This window comes from Callospermophilus lateralis, chromosome 16 (assembly GCF_048772815.1).
Source record: "Callospermophilus lateralis isolate mCalLat2 chromosome 16, mCalLat2.hap1, whole genome shotgun sequence".
In the NCBI taxonomy this organism is placed as follows: domain Eukaryota; kingdom Metazoa; phylum Chordata; class Mammalia; order Rodentia; family Sciuridae; genus Callospermophilus; species Callospermophilus lateralis.
In genome coordinates, this window is record NC_135320.1 from 17,682,323 (window position 1) to 17,699,405 (window position 17,083).

At 36.8% G+C, this 17,083-nt stretch overlaps 2 protein-coding genes across 3 annotated transcripts in view; one reads left to right on the plus strand and one right to left on the minus strand.

Moving 5' to 3' along the window:
• Tcea1 (transcription elongation factor A1) overlaps positions 1–15,100 on the minus strand; it is a 41,357-nt gene extending 26,257 nt beyond the window's left edge. The window contains exons 1-2 of the mRNA XM_076836428.1: positions 14,890–15,100; positions 6,975–7,037 (exon numbers count right to left, since the gene is read on the minus strand). Of these exons, the coding sequence (XP_076692543.1) occupies positions 6,975–7,037; positions 14,890–14,952 (126 nt within the window). The 5' untranslated portion in view covers positions 14,953–15,100. The remainder of the gene's footprint in view (positions 1–6,974; positions 7,038–14,889) is intronic.
• On the plus strand, positions 919–4,380 carry LOC143382111 (eIF5-mimic protein 2). 2 transcript variants are annotated; one of them, XM_076836009.1, is made up of 2 exons: positions 1,088–1,255; positions 1,345–4,380. In XM_076836009.1, the coding sequence occupies exons 1-2, from the start codon at positions 1,172–1,174 to the stop codon at positions 2,266–2,268; spliced, it is 1,008 nt and encodes a 335-aa protein (XP_076692124.1). In that variant the 5' UTR covers positions 1,088–1,171; the 3' UTR covers positions 2,269–4,380. The 2 variants fall into 2 exon arrangements, with proteins under 2 accessions (XP_076692123.1, XP_076692124.1); XM_076836008.1 differs by having other exon boundaries at positions 919–4,380.
• Positions 15,101–17,083: the final 1,983 nt, after the last annotated feature.

The window sequence follows — 17,083 nt, forward strand, 5'->3', positions numbered from 1 at the left end:
GTTTACACATATGGCTACTGAGACTAAAACTAAATCAAATTTAAAATTAAGTTCTCAATCCCATTTCAAGCCTGATAATGGTCAGTAGCTACCATAGACACATAGACATCAAATATTTCCATTATTGCAGAAAGTTCTATTTGACAGGCTGATGATGTAATCAACTTAACAGATATCTGCAATGTATTTTTTCCATGGGCATCTCCAATGTGTCCAAATCATTCTTCCTCTCTTCACCTTCCACCTTCAAATCAACTTTTTTATATTTTTCTATACTATAGCACTAACTACCCAGTTACCATATCAAAAGTCACCCTATATTCCTCCTCTCCTTCACCCTGATCTAAATAGCAACCAATTCTTATACAGGTTTTTCTTCATTATTAAAACCTCTTCTATTTCTATTGCTAATATCTGGCTCAAGATCTTATCACTGCCCACCTGGATAACTGCATTAGTCAACAAGTCTTCCTGTCTCTATCCTTCAACTTCTAATGTACAAATATGGCCATGTGAATCCTGCCTAATATCTTTTGGTAATACTGCTCTTGGGAATACATGTAAAGCCTTGCATTCCATCATGCCTCCATTTTCAAATCTATTGTAACTAGTTCAATCCTCAGCACCACATAAAAATAAATACATTAATTAAAAGGTTAAAAAATGCCTTAAAAAAATAAAGAAGTAAACTTCTTTATGCTTCCTCCCTCTCCAAATGAACACTACAGACTTTCACCTGGGTATTTATATGTGTTGTTTTCTTCTCTTAGACTTTAAGCTTATAGTAAGGAGGGAAAGACTTTATCAGATTCATCTTTATAAACCCAGCAAAATTCAAATGTTTACTATATAAATATGTAAGACCTTCCAAAACAAGAAGCCTATGAGAATATTTAATAGGTATAAATGAAGGCGTTAGTTCCGGTCGCAGAGGAGACACCGCTGCAGTTGCCGCCACATCGGGGATTTCTGGCTCTTTTCTCTTCGCCTTAAATTCGGGTGTCTTTTATGAATAATCAAAAGCAGCAAAAGCCAACGCTATCAGGCCAGCGTTTTAAAACCAGAAAAAGAGATGAAAAAGAGAGGTTTGACCCTACTCAGTTTCAAGACTGTATTATTCAAGGCTTAACTGAAACTGGTACTGATTTGGAAGCAGTAGCTAAGTTTCTTGATGCTTCTGGAGCAAAACTTGACTATCGCCGATATGCAGAAACACTCTTTGACATTCTGGTGGCTGGTGGAATGCTGGCCCCAGGTGGTACACTGGCAGATGACATGATGCGTACACATGTCTGCGTGTTTGCAGCACAAGAAGACCTAGAGACCATGCAAGCATTTGCTCAGGTTTTTAACAAGTTAATCAGGCGCTACAAATACCTGGAGAAAGGTTTTGAAGATGAAGTAAAAAAGCTGCTGTTGTTCTTAAAGGGATTTTCAGAGTCGGAGAGGAACAAGCTGGCTATGTTGACTGGTGTTCTTCTGGCTAATGGAACACTTAATGCATCCATTCTTAATAGCCTTTATAATGAGAATTTGGTTAAAGAAGGAGTTTCAGCAGCTTTTGCTGTAAAACTCTTTAAATCATGGATAAATGAAAAAGACATCAATGCAGTAGCTGCAAGTCTTCGGAAAGTCAGCATGGATAACAGACTGATGGAACTTTTTCCTGCCAACAAGCAAAGCGTTGAACACTTCACAAAGTATTTTACTGAGGCAGGCTTGAAAGAGCTTTCAGAGTATGTTCGGAATCAACAGACCATAGGAGCTCGAAAGGAGCTCCAGAAAGAACTTCAAGAACAGATGTCCCGTGGCGATCCATTTAAGGATATAATTTTATATGTCAAGGAAGAGATGAAAAGAAACAACATCCCAGAACCAGTTGTCATTGGGATAGTCTGGTCAAGTGTAATGAGCACCGTGGAATGGAACAAAAAAGAGGAGCTTGTAGCAGAGCAAGCCATCAAGCACTTGAAGCAATACAGCCCTCTACTTGCTGCCTTTACTACTCAAGGTCAGTCTGAGCTGACTCTGTTACTGAAGATTCAGGAGTATTGCTATGACAACATTCATTTCATGAAAGCCTTCCAGAAAATAGTGGTGCTTTTTTATAAAGCTGAAGTCCTGAGTGAAGAGCCGATTCTGAAGTGGTATAAAGATGCACATGTTGCAAAGGGGAAAAGTGTCTTCCTTGAACAAATGAAAAAGTTTGTTGAATGGCTCAAAAATGCTGAAGAAGAATCTGAGTCTGAAGCTGAAGAAGGTGACTGAATTTTGAAACTACATCCTCAGTAAAGCAAACAGGAGTTGTAGATAAAATGTCATGTCTCATGTGTCCTGGTTCTTACATCTTCCTACCTCCCTATATCAAGCATGATATAAGGGCTTTCATGGCAAATTTTATTTTAACTGTTTCTATGGTTACTGGAAATGTTGGGTTTAGTTTCTAAAACCATGTTTTAAGTAGCTACAGGAGCTATAGATTTGAATCTAATGTTGCATTAGTCTTTTCAGTTATCTTCTACCTCCTGTATTTTCTACTGTAATAATGTAATTTAAGGCCTTCCACAATGAACAGTTCACTTTATTCCCTGGGTTTTCTATATATAAACAGTTTTCAAGATATGATTTGGTTAAAAATAATTTGTTATAAAAATTCTGTTTGAAAATTAAACTGTAAAAGTATCCAAAATCTCAAAAGGCAATGGTTTGTGTGATAATTTGGTATGCCTAGAGCCCTATTCATCAATGAAAGTCTCTTACACAGTAATTGAACTCATTAACATGATCCTGAGTATTTGGACCATTGCTTGCATGTTAACATTTACTTGTATTTTTTAATCCCAGATGTCCTTAAGTTCAATTGTTTGCTCTCTGTTTTTCATCATTAATGAAGCTATGGAGAACAAACTTGAAGTTTGTGGAATCTCATATGTCAGAGATGGTGGGAAGAAGAAAATTGAGCTTTTTCCCATTGAGATACTTCTGCATTCAGTTTGTATCTTTCTAGGCAAAACAAATGGGTACTCTTTTCATATGAACATTTTCAAATGTACCATAGAAGTCTTATTTTGTGCTCAGAATACCCTTAAAGTGTGAATAGAGGAAATGACTGTTATAGACCCCATAAAATTGTTGAGAATGTTAAGAGTCAGCATGTTCTAATTGGGGATCTGAATTTAACTTATATTTCCTTTTGGCTTAGAGCATTTGTTCCAAAGAATGAAGTACAATAATTATATATTCTCACTTGGTCATACTGGACTGGCTTCATTCTCTTAGTACATTCAGTAATGACTCAAGCATCTGGCTGTTAATGTACCCTAGTTGCCAATTCTTAATTGCCATGAGCCAAATATTTCTTCTATGTGATTAATCCATTTATTTTAATGGCTGCCTTTTAATTTTTCATCTTTTTATTTTCTTGCTGCTGCCCATCCATGTATGTAGTCATTAAGGGGAAAACATTACAACATTTTTGGGTGGAAAGGCATTGTGTTATAAGTGAATGTTTTGAAGGATTTTTTAATTGAAAGAAACTAGCCTGGAATAATGCCACCAGAGATTGAGTGGAAATTACCCCTTTTGAAGGTGCCATTCTTATTAGCCAAGAAGTTGGTATTTAAACATTCATCTTGAGGGAATAACGTGTAATATAATTTGAAATAAAGTTATAGTGACCTTAAGAAGAGCATTATAACAGATAACAATGTGGGAATGGGGTGATTTTGTTAAATGAATAACTTTGATAAAGTTTTCATGTGCAGGCAAAATGTATTCACTAGATTTCTACATAGTGATCTGCTTTTACTTTGTAATTTGTAGTCCGCAAAATACTTTTTTTTTTTTAATAAAGTCCATCCTTACACTTAGGTTTTATAGATTAGCCTTTTTCTTTGTTTATAAATTTCATTTTAATACCTAGTAGTGTACTGTATGTTGTGTGTTTAGATGTCTTTACTGTATAAGCATTAAATAATTCCTCCTTTCATCCTTAAAACTCCCAAATTGTAAACACCTACACAGAATTATGATGTAGCTGAAACTACATTGACATTTTTACGACCAAATCATTGCATGTTATTGCCGTACAAAGTGTACCCTGTTCTATTATATACTGTGTATAGTGAAAGAGTGTGTAGTCTTCCAGAACTACATTATGATCTTTGATCATAGTTTTTTTCTTCATAATGACACAGTAGTGTTTACTTACTGCAGTATTTAGTAAATGGATAAGTCATCTGTGAGTATGATATGAAGAAAGGGAATGCTTTATAAAACAATTGCAGATTTTCATTTTGAATATTAAAACTCAGCTGCCAGTGCCAACCTATGGCCTCAAATATGTAATTCTTAATAAAGATGTTAAACTTGTACTTTTAATTTTATGATTGGATAAATGTTAAGTTGATTTTCCTAGTTTGGTGTCAGTTTCTAAGGATAAGTTTCCACTTGGATGCTATAATTAAATGTGTGTTTAGAGCTGATAAATTTCTTAGTCTTCCTCTAGGATTATTGTCCTAGAAATTCTTTTTGTTCTCATAAATATTCATTCCAGATACCAAAACGGCCACGGGGTTTTTTAACATGATTATGATGGTGGTGAGGGAAAAATGCACATTTAAGAGATTAACCTCTGGTTCAGTGTTTCTTCTGCGTTTCCCCCCAAGAAATTTATTATTTTCCTAGTAGCATCCCCAATAAATTTTAATATCATAGAAAAAAAAAAAAAAAATAGGTATAAATGAAAACCAAATTCAAGGGCTAGGGTTGTGGGTTCAGTGGCAGAGCACTTGCCTAGCATGTGTAAGGCACTGGGTTTGATTCTCAGCATCACATATAAATAAATAAATAAAGGTCCATCAATAAAAATATATATATATTAAAAAATATATATATTCAGCCTCCATACCCTATGTAACTGTACACACTCTTTAAGTGCATGCTGGGATTGCTAAAATTGTCTAGGTGAATAAGGTACATTTCAAAAGGTAGTTTATTCTCACAGCTGATTTAAAGAGAAGCTTCTGGTCCCTACACAGGAACTTGAACTCAGAAGATTGTTCCTCATGACTTTATTCCTTTCTCTTTCTTGAATCTATATTTACAGGAAGCATTCTTAAATTTGTTTTGGTTTTTTGGTTTTTTTTTTTTTGGTTTTATTTTGCACCAAGGATCCCTCCCTGGTAAAGTGTATACCCCCCAATCCCTTTCTCAGAATGCTTTTAAAATGCATTAAATAAAATGAAAGGACTACAAAGAAAACCAATTTATAATAGTCAATTCTAAACATATTTTAAAATTTAATAATAATGTATTTGTCCCCTTGTTAAAATAGCAAATAGAATATAGTATAAGGTATAAGAGCAACCATCATGATGAGCAAAAATAGATTAATACAATTGCAATTATAAGTTAACAGAAGGTAAAATATTTGTGATCTTTTAATTATAGTAATGAATACTGCTAATACAATGGGCAGTTTACTGCCTTTATAATTGAAAGAACTGCTCAATTTGCTAGACATTAGTGAAAATGAATGTGACTTTTCTCCCAAAGCATATTCACACACTCCTACAACTCCTTGTTAATTTCTGGCTTAATGAAATAAATAGAAATATCAAGGATGACACTATGGATTATAAGATATCTCTAGCACAAGCTAATGTTATTAACTACGTTTACTTTTCTTTTTTTTTCTTTTCTTGGTCCTGGACTGAACCCAGAGGTGCTTTACTACTGAATAACATCTCCATCGCTTTTTATTTCTTGAGACAGGCTCTAGCTAAGTTGTTGAGTCTGACCTTGAACTTGTGATCCTCCTTCCTGCCTCAGCCTCCTCAGTTGCTAGGATTGCAGGGCATGCACTATCGTGCCTGGATTTACTTTCCTTTTTAATATTTTGACATCTGCTAAAATTTCATTTTGTTTTAGGCTTGATGGAATATTAAAATAAGACTTCAGTAACAAACCTCTATGATGTGTACTTTTTTGGGGGGGGAGGGGGTGGGAAACTGGGGATTGAACTCAGTGGCACTCAACCACTGAGCCACACCCCTCGCCCTATTTTGTGTTTTATTTAGAAACAGGTACTCAAGTTGCTTAGCACCTCACTTTTTGCTGAGGCTGGCTTTGAACTCGAGGTCCTCCTGTCTCAGCCTCCCAAGCTGCTGGGATTACCGTGCGCCATCACCCACAGCATGTGTACATATTTGATATTTCATTTTGTACATGCTTGGGTGGGGTTAAAAGAGGAAAATGTGAAAGCTAGAGAAGAAGGAAAAGGATTTACTCATGAAAATCAAAGAGACAGCAATAGATCATAGGGTCAGAGGAGGGGAGGGAGGGAGAAAGTGCAGGGTAGTGATATTGACCAAATTATTCTGTTATACTTTGCACGTAAGAATACTTAACAACAAATCCCACCATTATGTATAACTATAATGCACCAATTAAAAAATGTGGAGGGGGGGAAGTTCTCATTCAACAACAAGAGGAGGAAAAAAGGGAAAAAAGTGATTAATACCTTGTCACCCTCACCCTGGAGCTAGACTCATGATGGCAGTAGCTATACATGATTCACCAGCACACTCATACTGATACTGGAAATGTTCATTTTATAAAAACTACCAATTTAAGAGTTGTGATACATTGGGGCTGGGGTTTGTGGCTCAGCAGTAGAGTGCTTGCCCAGCACAAGTGAGGTACTGGGTTCAAACCTCAACACCACATAAAAATGAAATACACATAGTATGTCCACCTACAACTAAAAAATAAATATTTTTTTAAAAAGAACTGTCATACAGGGGCTGTGATTGTAGCTCAGCAGTAGAGTGCTCGCCTAGCACGTGCAAGACCCTGGGTTCGATCCTCTGCACCACATAAAAAAAATAAATTAAATAAAGGTATTGTGTCCAACTACAACAAAAAAATATTAAAAAAAAAAAAAAAGAACTGTGATACCTATGAGCACATACCTGTAATAATTCCAGGGTCATGGGAATATTCTTAAGCTCCTTCAGCAAATCCAATGCTCCAGCCTATAAAATAGAATAATTTTATATTAAATTCCCATAACACTGAAGCAGGGACAAGCCAACTAAATCATTTACAATGGCTCATTAATTCATGTGAGAACAAAGATAAACATATGCATAAACACATACACAGTATCTCTCAAATGAGGGTTGAAACTCATCAGAAGATCATAAAATTCACTTATGAATCCTAAGTTATCACCAGTACTTTTGAAGTAGTTGATAGGGATAATTTTGTGAAAGTATTTGTTTATATGTGTATTCTGAACAGAAATATAAAATTTCCAAATTTCCATGGAGAATACCTGCCTGAGAAAGGAACCAAACTTGAGAAAGTGAGAGTGAGGTCCAAAGATGCTGCAGCCTCTCTATCATTCACCCATGTACAGAAAGTGTAATAAAGGTTATCTCTGCTAAAATCCTTTTTGTTATTATTTTTTAATTTGTTTTAATTAGTTATACCTGACAGTAGAATGCATTTATGCGTTTTGATATATCATACATAGATGGGATATAATTTCTCATTTTTCTGAGTGTACATGTTGCAGAATCATATTGGTCATGCATTCACATACATACATACAGTAATAACATCTGTTTCATTCTACTATCCTTCCTATCCCCACATCCCCTCCCCTCTCCTCCCTTCAAATCCCTCTACCTAATCTAAGGTAACGCTATTCTTCTCTAGTGCCCCCCCCCAGCCTTATTGTGAATTAGCATCCACAGAAAAAACATTCGGCCTTTGGTTTTGTAGGATTGGCTTATTTTGCTTAGCATGATATTCTCCAACTCCATTCTTAAAAATCTAGTATCTCAGTCTGTCACAAGAACACACTGTTTTCCTGCTTCCTGCAAAGTAGATAAGAACTGAATCTGAAAGAAAATTCAAAATTAAGATCTATGTTAAGCCTATAATCCTATCCATTCTCAATTCTCATCTGAAGTCAGAAGCTTTTCCACGAAAGATTGAAAGAGGGAAGAAATAAGAGACTCATGGTAGAATAACAGAAAGCACCTAAATTTAAGAAAGGATGAGAACCAAGAGTACCACCTATAGTTTTTGGCCAAACATTTCAATTGGATACTTATTTAATATCATATTTTATCTCATACATGCACTTAATCATATTTCATTTAGAGTAATATTTACTTAATATACTATATTTAAACACATCATCAACTAGCAATAAAGGAAAAACTATTAAATTATGATACAAGTTTCTTAAAACTATTTTTAATTTTTGCTTACTAAAAGAATTTTTTAGACTTGAAATTTTTAATCATGTCATTTTATATATATAAAATTAAAAATGAGCAAAACAAACTGGCTAAAGCATCCATTAAACTACTTCACATTCAGAATTAGATGCTTATGAATCCTTTTTTTTCACTCAGATTCAACATATTTGTTTTTAGCCCCCAAAGAATTTTATCAAAAATACTAGTAATTCATAAAAGAATGGGGGCATAAAAGGGATAAGACCATTAGCCCTCAGGCTGCCTTTGTAGTATGTAGAGCAATTTTTCACTTCTACTGCTGTTCATAAACATTTAGTCCCTCAGGGTTCAAGAGTGCTCCACTAACGTCTCCCAGATTTTCCTCTAAGCCAATGACATCCATTCCACAGGTTATGATACTGGGTTTGATGTTCTGCTTGTGAAAGTACATCACAACTGTCATCTGTCAACAATACTAGTAAAATCCTGCTTTTCAAAATAACTAAAATCTGAAAACTAGGTATCTTAAAAATCAACAAAACACACCATATGGGGGGGGGGGATCCCAGAGCATGCCCCTCACTGCATACCATGAATGAACAAGCAAGAACTTTCATGATATGCTATTTCCTAAATAAAAATCAAATAAAGGCTTCCACCTATGTAATTGCTCCATTTGAAGTTGATTCACAGAATAAAACAACAATAACTTTTCTTCTGGCAACATAAATAAAGTTCATTTTATTTCATTTATTTTTTTCTTTTTTGTGTGGTGCTAGGGATTGAACTCAGGGCCTTGCACATGCTGGACAAGCTCTCTGTCACTGAGAATATATCCCCAGCGCCCTTTCTATTTTATTGTATTTTGAGACAGGTTCTCCCTAAGTTGCCCAACCTGACCTCCAACTTGCAATCCTCCTGTCTCAGCCTCCCAAGTAGCTGGGATTACAGACATGCACCACGGCATTCAGCTAGATCCTTTTAACTTAATTCAGTACCTCATAAATAAAATTTTAAGTTCAACAGGAATGACAAAACAGGTTATTACAAAGGGTTTTAATAATTCATTGCTTCCAGATACCTTCTGATCTTAAAATGCTATAAATTCTTTTTATTCAGAGGCACTGAAAAACTGTTAGAAAAGAAAACTAACATCAACTTATAATTTATTATTAAACAAAAATTTCTACAGTATTACACTATGGGGAGCAACTGAGGTCTTCAACTGCTTATTTGCAAATCCCAAGACCAAAAACTTTCAAAAATCCAAAAAGTTATAGATTTTTCATAGGATTTTAATAACTCATTTGGTAGCAAAACCTAATCTCAGCAGATGTAAAGTTATTTATATTGTACTTATCCTACTTAATGTAAGAGTACTACATTTCACTATGGAAATGTTAATATCTGATTACCAAAAACTGCCCAGATTTAACTAGAGGGTGTTATATAATATGACAGACCATATTATTTTATAAAATCTGAAAAAATTGAATTCCTTACTATATCAGACCACAAGGGCTTTAACAGATTGTGGACCTGTGTCCTCTATATATGTCCTCTATATTACTCCTACCCACATCTCTACTGACTTTCTGATCCATTTCTGACGACAGATCAATTAGAAAGGAAGAAAAAAAAATTATACTTCTAGGATTTTCTTAAAAAGGAGTCTCTCTCCTGAGGCTTATATAATGCCATCTGGCATACTTAAAGTTGATTCTTCTAACACACCAGCAATATGACATTTGGTTTAGGTTGTTGGCCAAGTAGAAGTAGTAGATTGCATTAATTTCATTACTTTCCTTTCTATTGAGGCCTCTTTAATGAGATTGGTTTTAGAGATATATCTTGGCAGTAAGAAAAAAGCTACATTAACACATAAAAAACTATGACCCTTTTCTCATAATTACACTGTTTTCTAACCAACTGAGACAATATTTCAGGGCTGAAGATGTAGCTTAGATACAGAAAGTTTGCCCAGCATGCACAAGCCCTGGGTTCAACTCCTAGTAGTAGTAGTAGTAATAGTAGTAATAATAATAATAATAATAATGATAATAATAATAATATTTCACTTAAGTTTCTTTAAGAAACAACTATGATGATCTGAATGAGTGAAACTGGCAAAAAGCAGATATTATTGCCATTAATTTAGTGACAACAACCTTAGGCATTTACTGTATGCCAGGTAGTGTGTGAAATACTTTACATGTATTATTTCATTCCACCTTCATATTAAATACTATGGACACAGGAAATCTGGTACCTTCACTTTGCAGATAAAAAAAAAAATGAAAACAAGAAATGTTAAGAAACTTGAACGAGGTCATATGATTACTAACTAGAAAAGGTGAGACTTACCTCATTTCTATCAAATTATACTCCATTGCCTCTCAATAAATACTGATTACACCATGTACCAAGTGCTGCTCTGTTCCAAGCCAAGGATACAGCAGTGCACAAGATAGAAACCCTTTTAACTTCAGGAAATTTTATTTTATTTTGATGCTGGGGTCTGAACCCAGGGTCTGACACTCTGCCACTGAGCTATTATACATATGAGTCCCAAGCAATTTTAAAATGAACAAAAAATCTTTGAGTATCTACTTCAAATTCTCAATTATAAAGAGGTAAAAAAAAAAAAGAAAAGAAAAACAACTTAAACCCAGAAATGGCAACTGACTTGCCCAATGTCACACCAGTGTGTAGTATAACAGCAAATACAAGAACTATAGTCTTCTGACTCTCACATTTCCACTTTCCATTCTACTACTCCACCAGTGCTACTGGCAGAACTGCTCTGTGAACTCAAGTGAACAGCATTATCAAACAAGAAGTTGCATTCTAGGGCTGGAGTTGTAAGCTCAGTGGTACAGCACTTGCCTAGCATTTGTGAGGCACTGGGTTCACTCCCCAGCACCACAAATAAATAAAGTTCTATCAACAACTTAAAAAAAAGAATTTTTTTTAAAGAAAAAGAAGCTGCATTCTATCCTTTCCCAATCATCACTTGCCTCCAAATATCAAGTTGATTATATTGCAACATCTCTTATAAATAATGATGCAAGAGAAAGAAAGACTTGACTCTATTACTTCCAAAGTCATATATTTAGTTCACAGTACTGGCTGAAAACTAAGCTATAGCTATCACACTATTTTATTACACTGTGGGTACTTCTGTTAACAGAAATAAGTGCTTTTATAAAACACAGTATTCAAATTTGTACTGAGTGCCCAGTATGTAGAAGACTATAAGATACAAACATTCTTCTCAAGGAGATTTAAAAAGGGAACAAGAAAGGCCTTAAAAAGTAGGAACATGGCTATATATTCAAATCCATACTCTTGTTTCCTTGGGAATGTTACTTGTCCCCGTTAAACTTCAACTTCTTTATAAGCGTAACACACTGACATGAGTAGGTAAAATGATCAAATGAGACAACAGATGAAGTATCAAAATAGAGAGGGCCTGACATATAGGAGACCGTTAATAGAAGTGCAAAGATATAAAATTTATTTCTACCATAAAGAGCCATAAGGCAGCATTTTAAGTGAGCATATTTAAGTTCAATCAATTCAAATACTTTTCAGGATTTAAGATGAGACTACAAGATTAAAAAAATTAAGATGTTATTCACATTTTAAAAAATAAAATACTAAATTATAAATTTATGCTGAGTAACAGCATATCATTTATTGTGCTAAGTGTGACATCTATAGCTCAGAAACATTACTATAAAACTAGGAATTCTAATTTCACTATACCATCTCAAACTTATAACTACACTACACAAGAAACATAAGCAACAAAACAAAAAATACATAAATTCAACTTCATCAAAATTAAGCTTTTGGGGGGCTGGGGCTCAGTGGCAAAGCGCTCGCCTAGCATGCACCCTAGCATGCACGAGGCACTGGGTTCCATCCTCAGCACCAAGAAAATGTAAATTAAAGGATCACAAGTTGGAGGTCAGCCTCAGCAACTTAGGGAGACCCGCTCTCAAAGTAAAATATAAAAACAGTACTGGGTTCAATCCCCAGTACCACAAAAAAAAAAAAAAAAAGTGTCAGTACAGTGGAGTATTAGTCAACAAAAACAATCAAAAAGAAGCCACATTAGCCTTTAAAACATTATATACTAAGTGAAAGAAGCCAGTCATAAAAGACCACATGATTTCACTGATATGAAATTTCCAGAATAGGCAAATACTTAGAGACAGAAAGTATACAGTGGTTCTGGCCAGAGTTTTAACCTCCTAAATTCTCATTTTTAGGATAAGAATAATACTTATCTTACAAAACTGTCTGAGCAATAAAAGAGCTAAGGTAGGTAAACCCTGTACTTGGCAGAATACACGGCTGAGTAACAGCATATCATTTATTGTGCTAAGTGTGACATCTACAGTTCTATTAAACCCATACTCAAAAACAGCACTTAAATTTGTCAAGTGAAATAACTATTACTCTTCAAGCAAAGTTTCCTCTCATCATATAAAAGTACAAAATATAACACATAAGAGAAAAATCCATACACCACAGAGGGGGAAAAAAAATCTTCCTTAATTCTACAACCCCCCAAACAACTTCTGAACATTTAGAAAGGTATCTGTGGGTTGATTAGGTACATTAGAGAGAGGGAAGGGTTGTCACTCTGACCTTTCTCTTTATTTCATCAGCCTGTCTGAATTTCTGAAGGATACACGGGAAAATGAAAGAGAAACAAACAAAAGCATTTTTAAAGCCAATTTTACTTTTCTTTGGTTGAGGGGGACAAGTTTTCATACTGGTTAAGTTTTGAAATATCAGAAAACTTATTTGATATGAAAAATTGGACTTGAAGATTATCTGGAGTTTATTCTTATTCTCTCCCAAATGGATTACTAAATATCAATCTGAGAACTGAAGATAAATACATACTTCTCTTCTTCATACTTGTCCACTAAGGAATTTCTCATTTTAAGAAATATATAATACAAAGCAAGGGAAGATAGAAAAACAAATGCCTAATGTATTAGATGATTAAAGGATACACACATAACCTGAATTAAGAGGGAAAGAAAATCATATATTTTTCTCCCCATGGAAGCTTCTACGGTAAAAATCTTCAGAACTCCAGGAAGAGAAGAAATTTCCCAATTTCAAAATTTCAAAATAACAGAATGCTAAACCTATCAAATAACCAAAACTTATCACTTGCGGTGAAGAATAAAAAAGACAGCTGAATCAATTTTTAAAAAATGGTACAAGTAATATTTGGAACAGAAAACAAACAGGAAATACTTTAAAAGGCCAAACTTGCAAATACAGATTATCAGGGCACAAAATAAAATGCTGGGTAATGCACCTGTTGATGGAAAAAGAGGAACATAGGATGTTTGAAATCTAAAATATTTTGTGTTAACACTAATTCCTAATCTGGTGGTGATGTAGAAAGCACGCTGTACAGTAGAAAACCCAGTTTCTGGCTTAATCCAAATTCCACAGAACTTAGTTTAAATAGGAGCACTTAATGTTTGACTTCAGTTATCTGTAAAGCAGATTTACCTTACGTACCCACAGCTGCATTATGAATCACAAAAGAATTTTGGGCAGACGGTGTGCAACTCTAGTGCTGTGGGACTCGGGGCACCCGTTTTTTTTGTTTGTTTGTTTTGTTTTGTTTTTTTGTTTTGTTTTTTTTTCACAATAGTTTGACATAGAGTTTATTTCAAAAGTGAGAGAAAATGATTTCAGGCACATCCATAGTGAAAATGTGAACAAGGAGAAACACATTCGGGTGAAGACAGTCATGGAAGTTTGGCTAAAAGATGACTCTGAAGCCAAAGGACTGAAAGTGGTATACAGAGGTCGACACAAAGTAGAAACTGGTTGTATGACGACCTCACACAAATGAGAACACGTTCACATTGACACCCGTCAATAACAAGATAACGACAGCGGCATAGACCATAAGCCACTCAGAAAGTACCCAGAAACATTTGTCCAAATCCATCCCTGGTTAGGATGTGTGCTTTAATCACAGCTCTTTTGTACGCCACGATCCACTTTTTAAAAAAAAAAAATAATAATAATGTTTAGCCACTTGCATGAGACGGGCATTTTTTTCCTACCTTTCTAATTGCTAACCAAACCTGTAATGCAGTTTCCATAACCAAACAGACTTTTAACCCTCTTCAAAAATAAGATCCCGGCGACTGACGTTTTAGCCCCTGATGTCTAAAACCGGTCAGAAGCCTCCCTTGGAGGTAGTTTCTAGTGGCTGACCACCGGCCAGAGCCGAGCGTATTCTTCCCGACAGCGAGAGCTTTCTTGACTCTTGGATTCTTCTGCTACGTAAAGGAGGTTTTACGACCACTAAAGTTTCCAATCAGAAGAGAAGATGCCCTAGTTCCTAACCCGATCAGCCTCACTGCACTGGATCAACAAGAAGGGACCGAGAACCGGCCTTAACGCCGGCGGCCGGGAGACCGCGCGCCCTCGCCGCGACGCCTTTCCGCGCACTCGGGCGCGGTTGGCGCCGGGTTGCGGCGTCGAAGACTCCAGAGCCGGGTGTGAAGGGCCGAGAAGAGCCCTCAGGGCCGCGGCCCGGCCGACGCGGCCTCCCTTTCAGCCCGCGCCCCGCGGCGCTCACCGCGTTCTTCTTCTGCACCATCTTGTCCATCTTCTTGGCAATACGAACCACCTCATCCTCCATGGCTCCCGCAGGTCTTCCCCACGCCCAGCCCGCTGGGGACGGGAAGCGGGCGAAGCTGGCGCTGAGGAGACGAAGGAGACGAGCTCGACGCCCGGCAAACCCCACTACAGCAGGCCGGGCCTAGGCCCTTCCTCACACACCAGGCCGGCGGCAGCGGCTACAGAGGCGGCGTCAGAGGCTCCTCCCCCTGAAGACAGCGCCGGTCGAACTCGGCGCGCGCCGTGCAGGCACTACCAATCGCCCGCCGATATCGGAGGAGGGGCGGGGCGAGCTGACTCCCGCCAGGCACGCGTCGATCCAGGCGCCAGCAAAAGGGCGGCGGGCTAGTCACTCCGCCTGGCTCGGGCCAGTAAATACTGAAAGGTGGTGCATTTAGTTGCCGCCTTGGGCTGGGGCTCCGCCTCTTCACGGAGCCGGGGAGTTTCCCCTTCCCGCCCCTCCAGACAACCTGTAATGGTGGAAACCGCCCAGGCCCGTGTGTCTCCAAACAGAAACCGGTTCTTAGAAAGGAACTTGGGCGGGCTTTAAAGTTTGTGAGAACCGGGACACTTTCTCCACGGTAGACGGCTGTCGTGAAAAAAACTCCCTCGTACCCACTGTTACACGTAATTGTATAAAGCGCTTCGTAAAAGTCACATCGTTTCATAGTTAGGGATTCGTCAGCTCTGGAGAACTGAGACCCAATTTTGGAAATAGCAAGTTGAGTACAGTTGAATGACAGTTGACAGACACCCGATCAAAGAAACTAAGGCCTCCCTCACCTGCTTATGGAAATCGACCGTCAGTGGTTAGAGACTAACAAAAAGCCTAGGTAGAAAAGGGACAGGCGTGCTGCTAGTAGTGGAACCTATAGGCTCCTTCTAAAGGACTTTGCTTAATTACACCTTTTACAACCAACGCATGCTATTTGTAGTCATTATCCTACTCGAAGTTTAATTATATTCATCAAAATATTATATTCATCTACCGCCTAATCATATTTCTGTACCGACAGAAGAGATTTTTCCAAATTCTGACTCCCTCCTTTGCTGGGTGGGGTGGGGAGACAGAGTAGAATCATTTGGATCATTCCCCTCTTTATTTAATTTATTTTTTAAATTATTTTTCACTTAAATTATGGAAAGAATATGAGAAGTACCTGTTTCTATGGTGTTTCTTTAATTTGTCTTAATGATTTTTATAAATATTCTGTGTCCGTCCCGAAAAAGAATTTATATTCTATGAGGCAAATATGAGTTTCTGTATGGACTCATCAGTCAGAAGTTGTATGGGTCCAATATTTATATTCCTGTTTGCTGTCTGCTTTGTGCATCAGTTAATGAATACGTTCTTTTAAAATTCCTTTTAGCCAAGTACTGTGGCCCACACCAGTAATCCCAGCTATGGAAAGGCTGGAACAAGGAGGATCCCAAATCTGAGGCTGGCCTGGACAACTTGGTGAGATCCTGTCTCAAAAAAAAAAAAAAAAAAAAAAAAAAAATCATAAGAGCTTGGAATGTAGCTCAGAGCACTGCCTAGCATGTGCAAGGCACTGGGTTCCAAGGGGAAGGCGTGCCTTTAATAATTGTGTCATTTTGGTTCTTCCCCGCCCCCACCCCACCCCCCCATGAATCTGTTCATTGTTTTTTTGTTTTTGTTTTTGTTTTTTTTACTGTGGTTACAAGGCATATAAAATTTATCATTTTAGGGCTGGGATTGTGGTTCAGAGGTAGATAGCTCGCCTAGCACGTGGAAGGCCCTGGGTTTGATCCTCAGCAACACATAAAAATAAATAAATAAGATAAAGATATTGTGTCCAATTACAACTGAAAAGTAAATATTAAAAAAATCATTTTAGCTATTTTAAAGTGTACAATTCAGTGGTATTTATTAAAATAATAGCCATCTCCACAAGATAGTTCCCAAAATTTTTCCAAAAATGTTCATCACCTCAAAAAGCAGCCCTGTGCCAGTTAGACATTCACTCTTGACTCTGTCTTCCTTCCAACCCTTGGCAACCACTACCATTTCATATAATGGAATCAAACAATATATCACCATTTCTAACTGGCTTCTTTCATTGAGCATGATGTTTTCAAGGTTTACCTACACTGCAGCATGTATCCATATTTCGCTCCTTTTTATGACTGAA

Bases quoted from the DNA above. Each gene is read 5' to 3' on its own strand.
- LOC143382111 (XM_076836008.1), top strand. From the start codon at position 1,009: ATGAATAATCAAAAGCAGCAAAAGCCAACGCTATCAGGCCAGCGTTTT.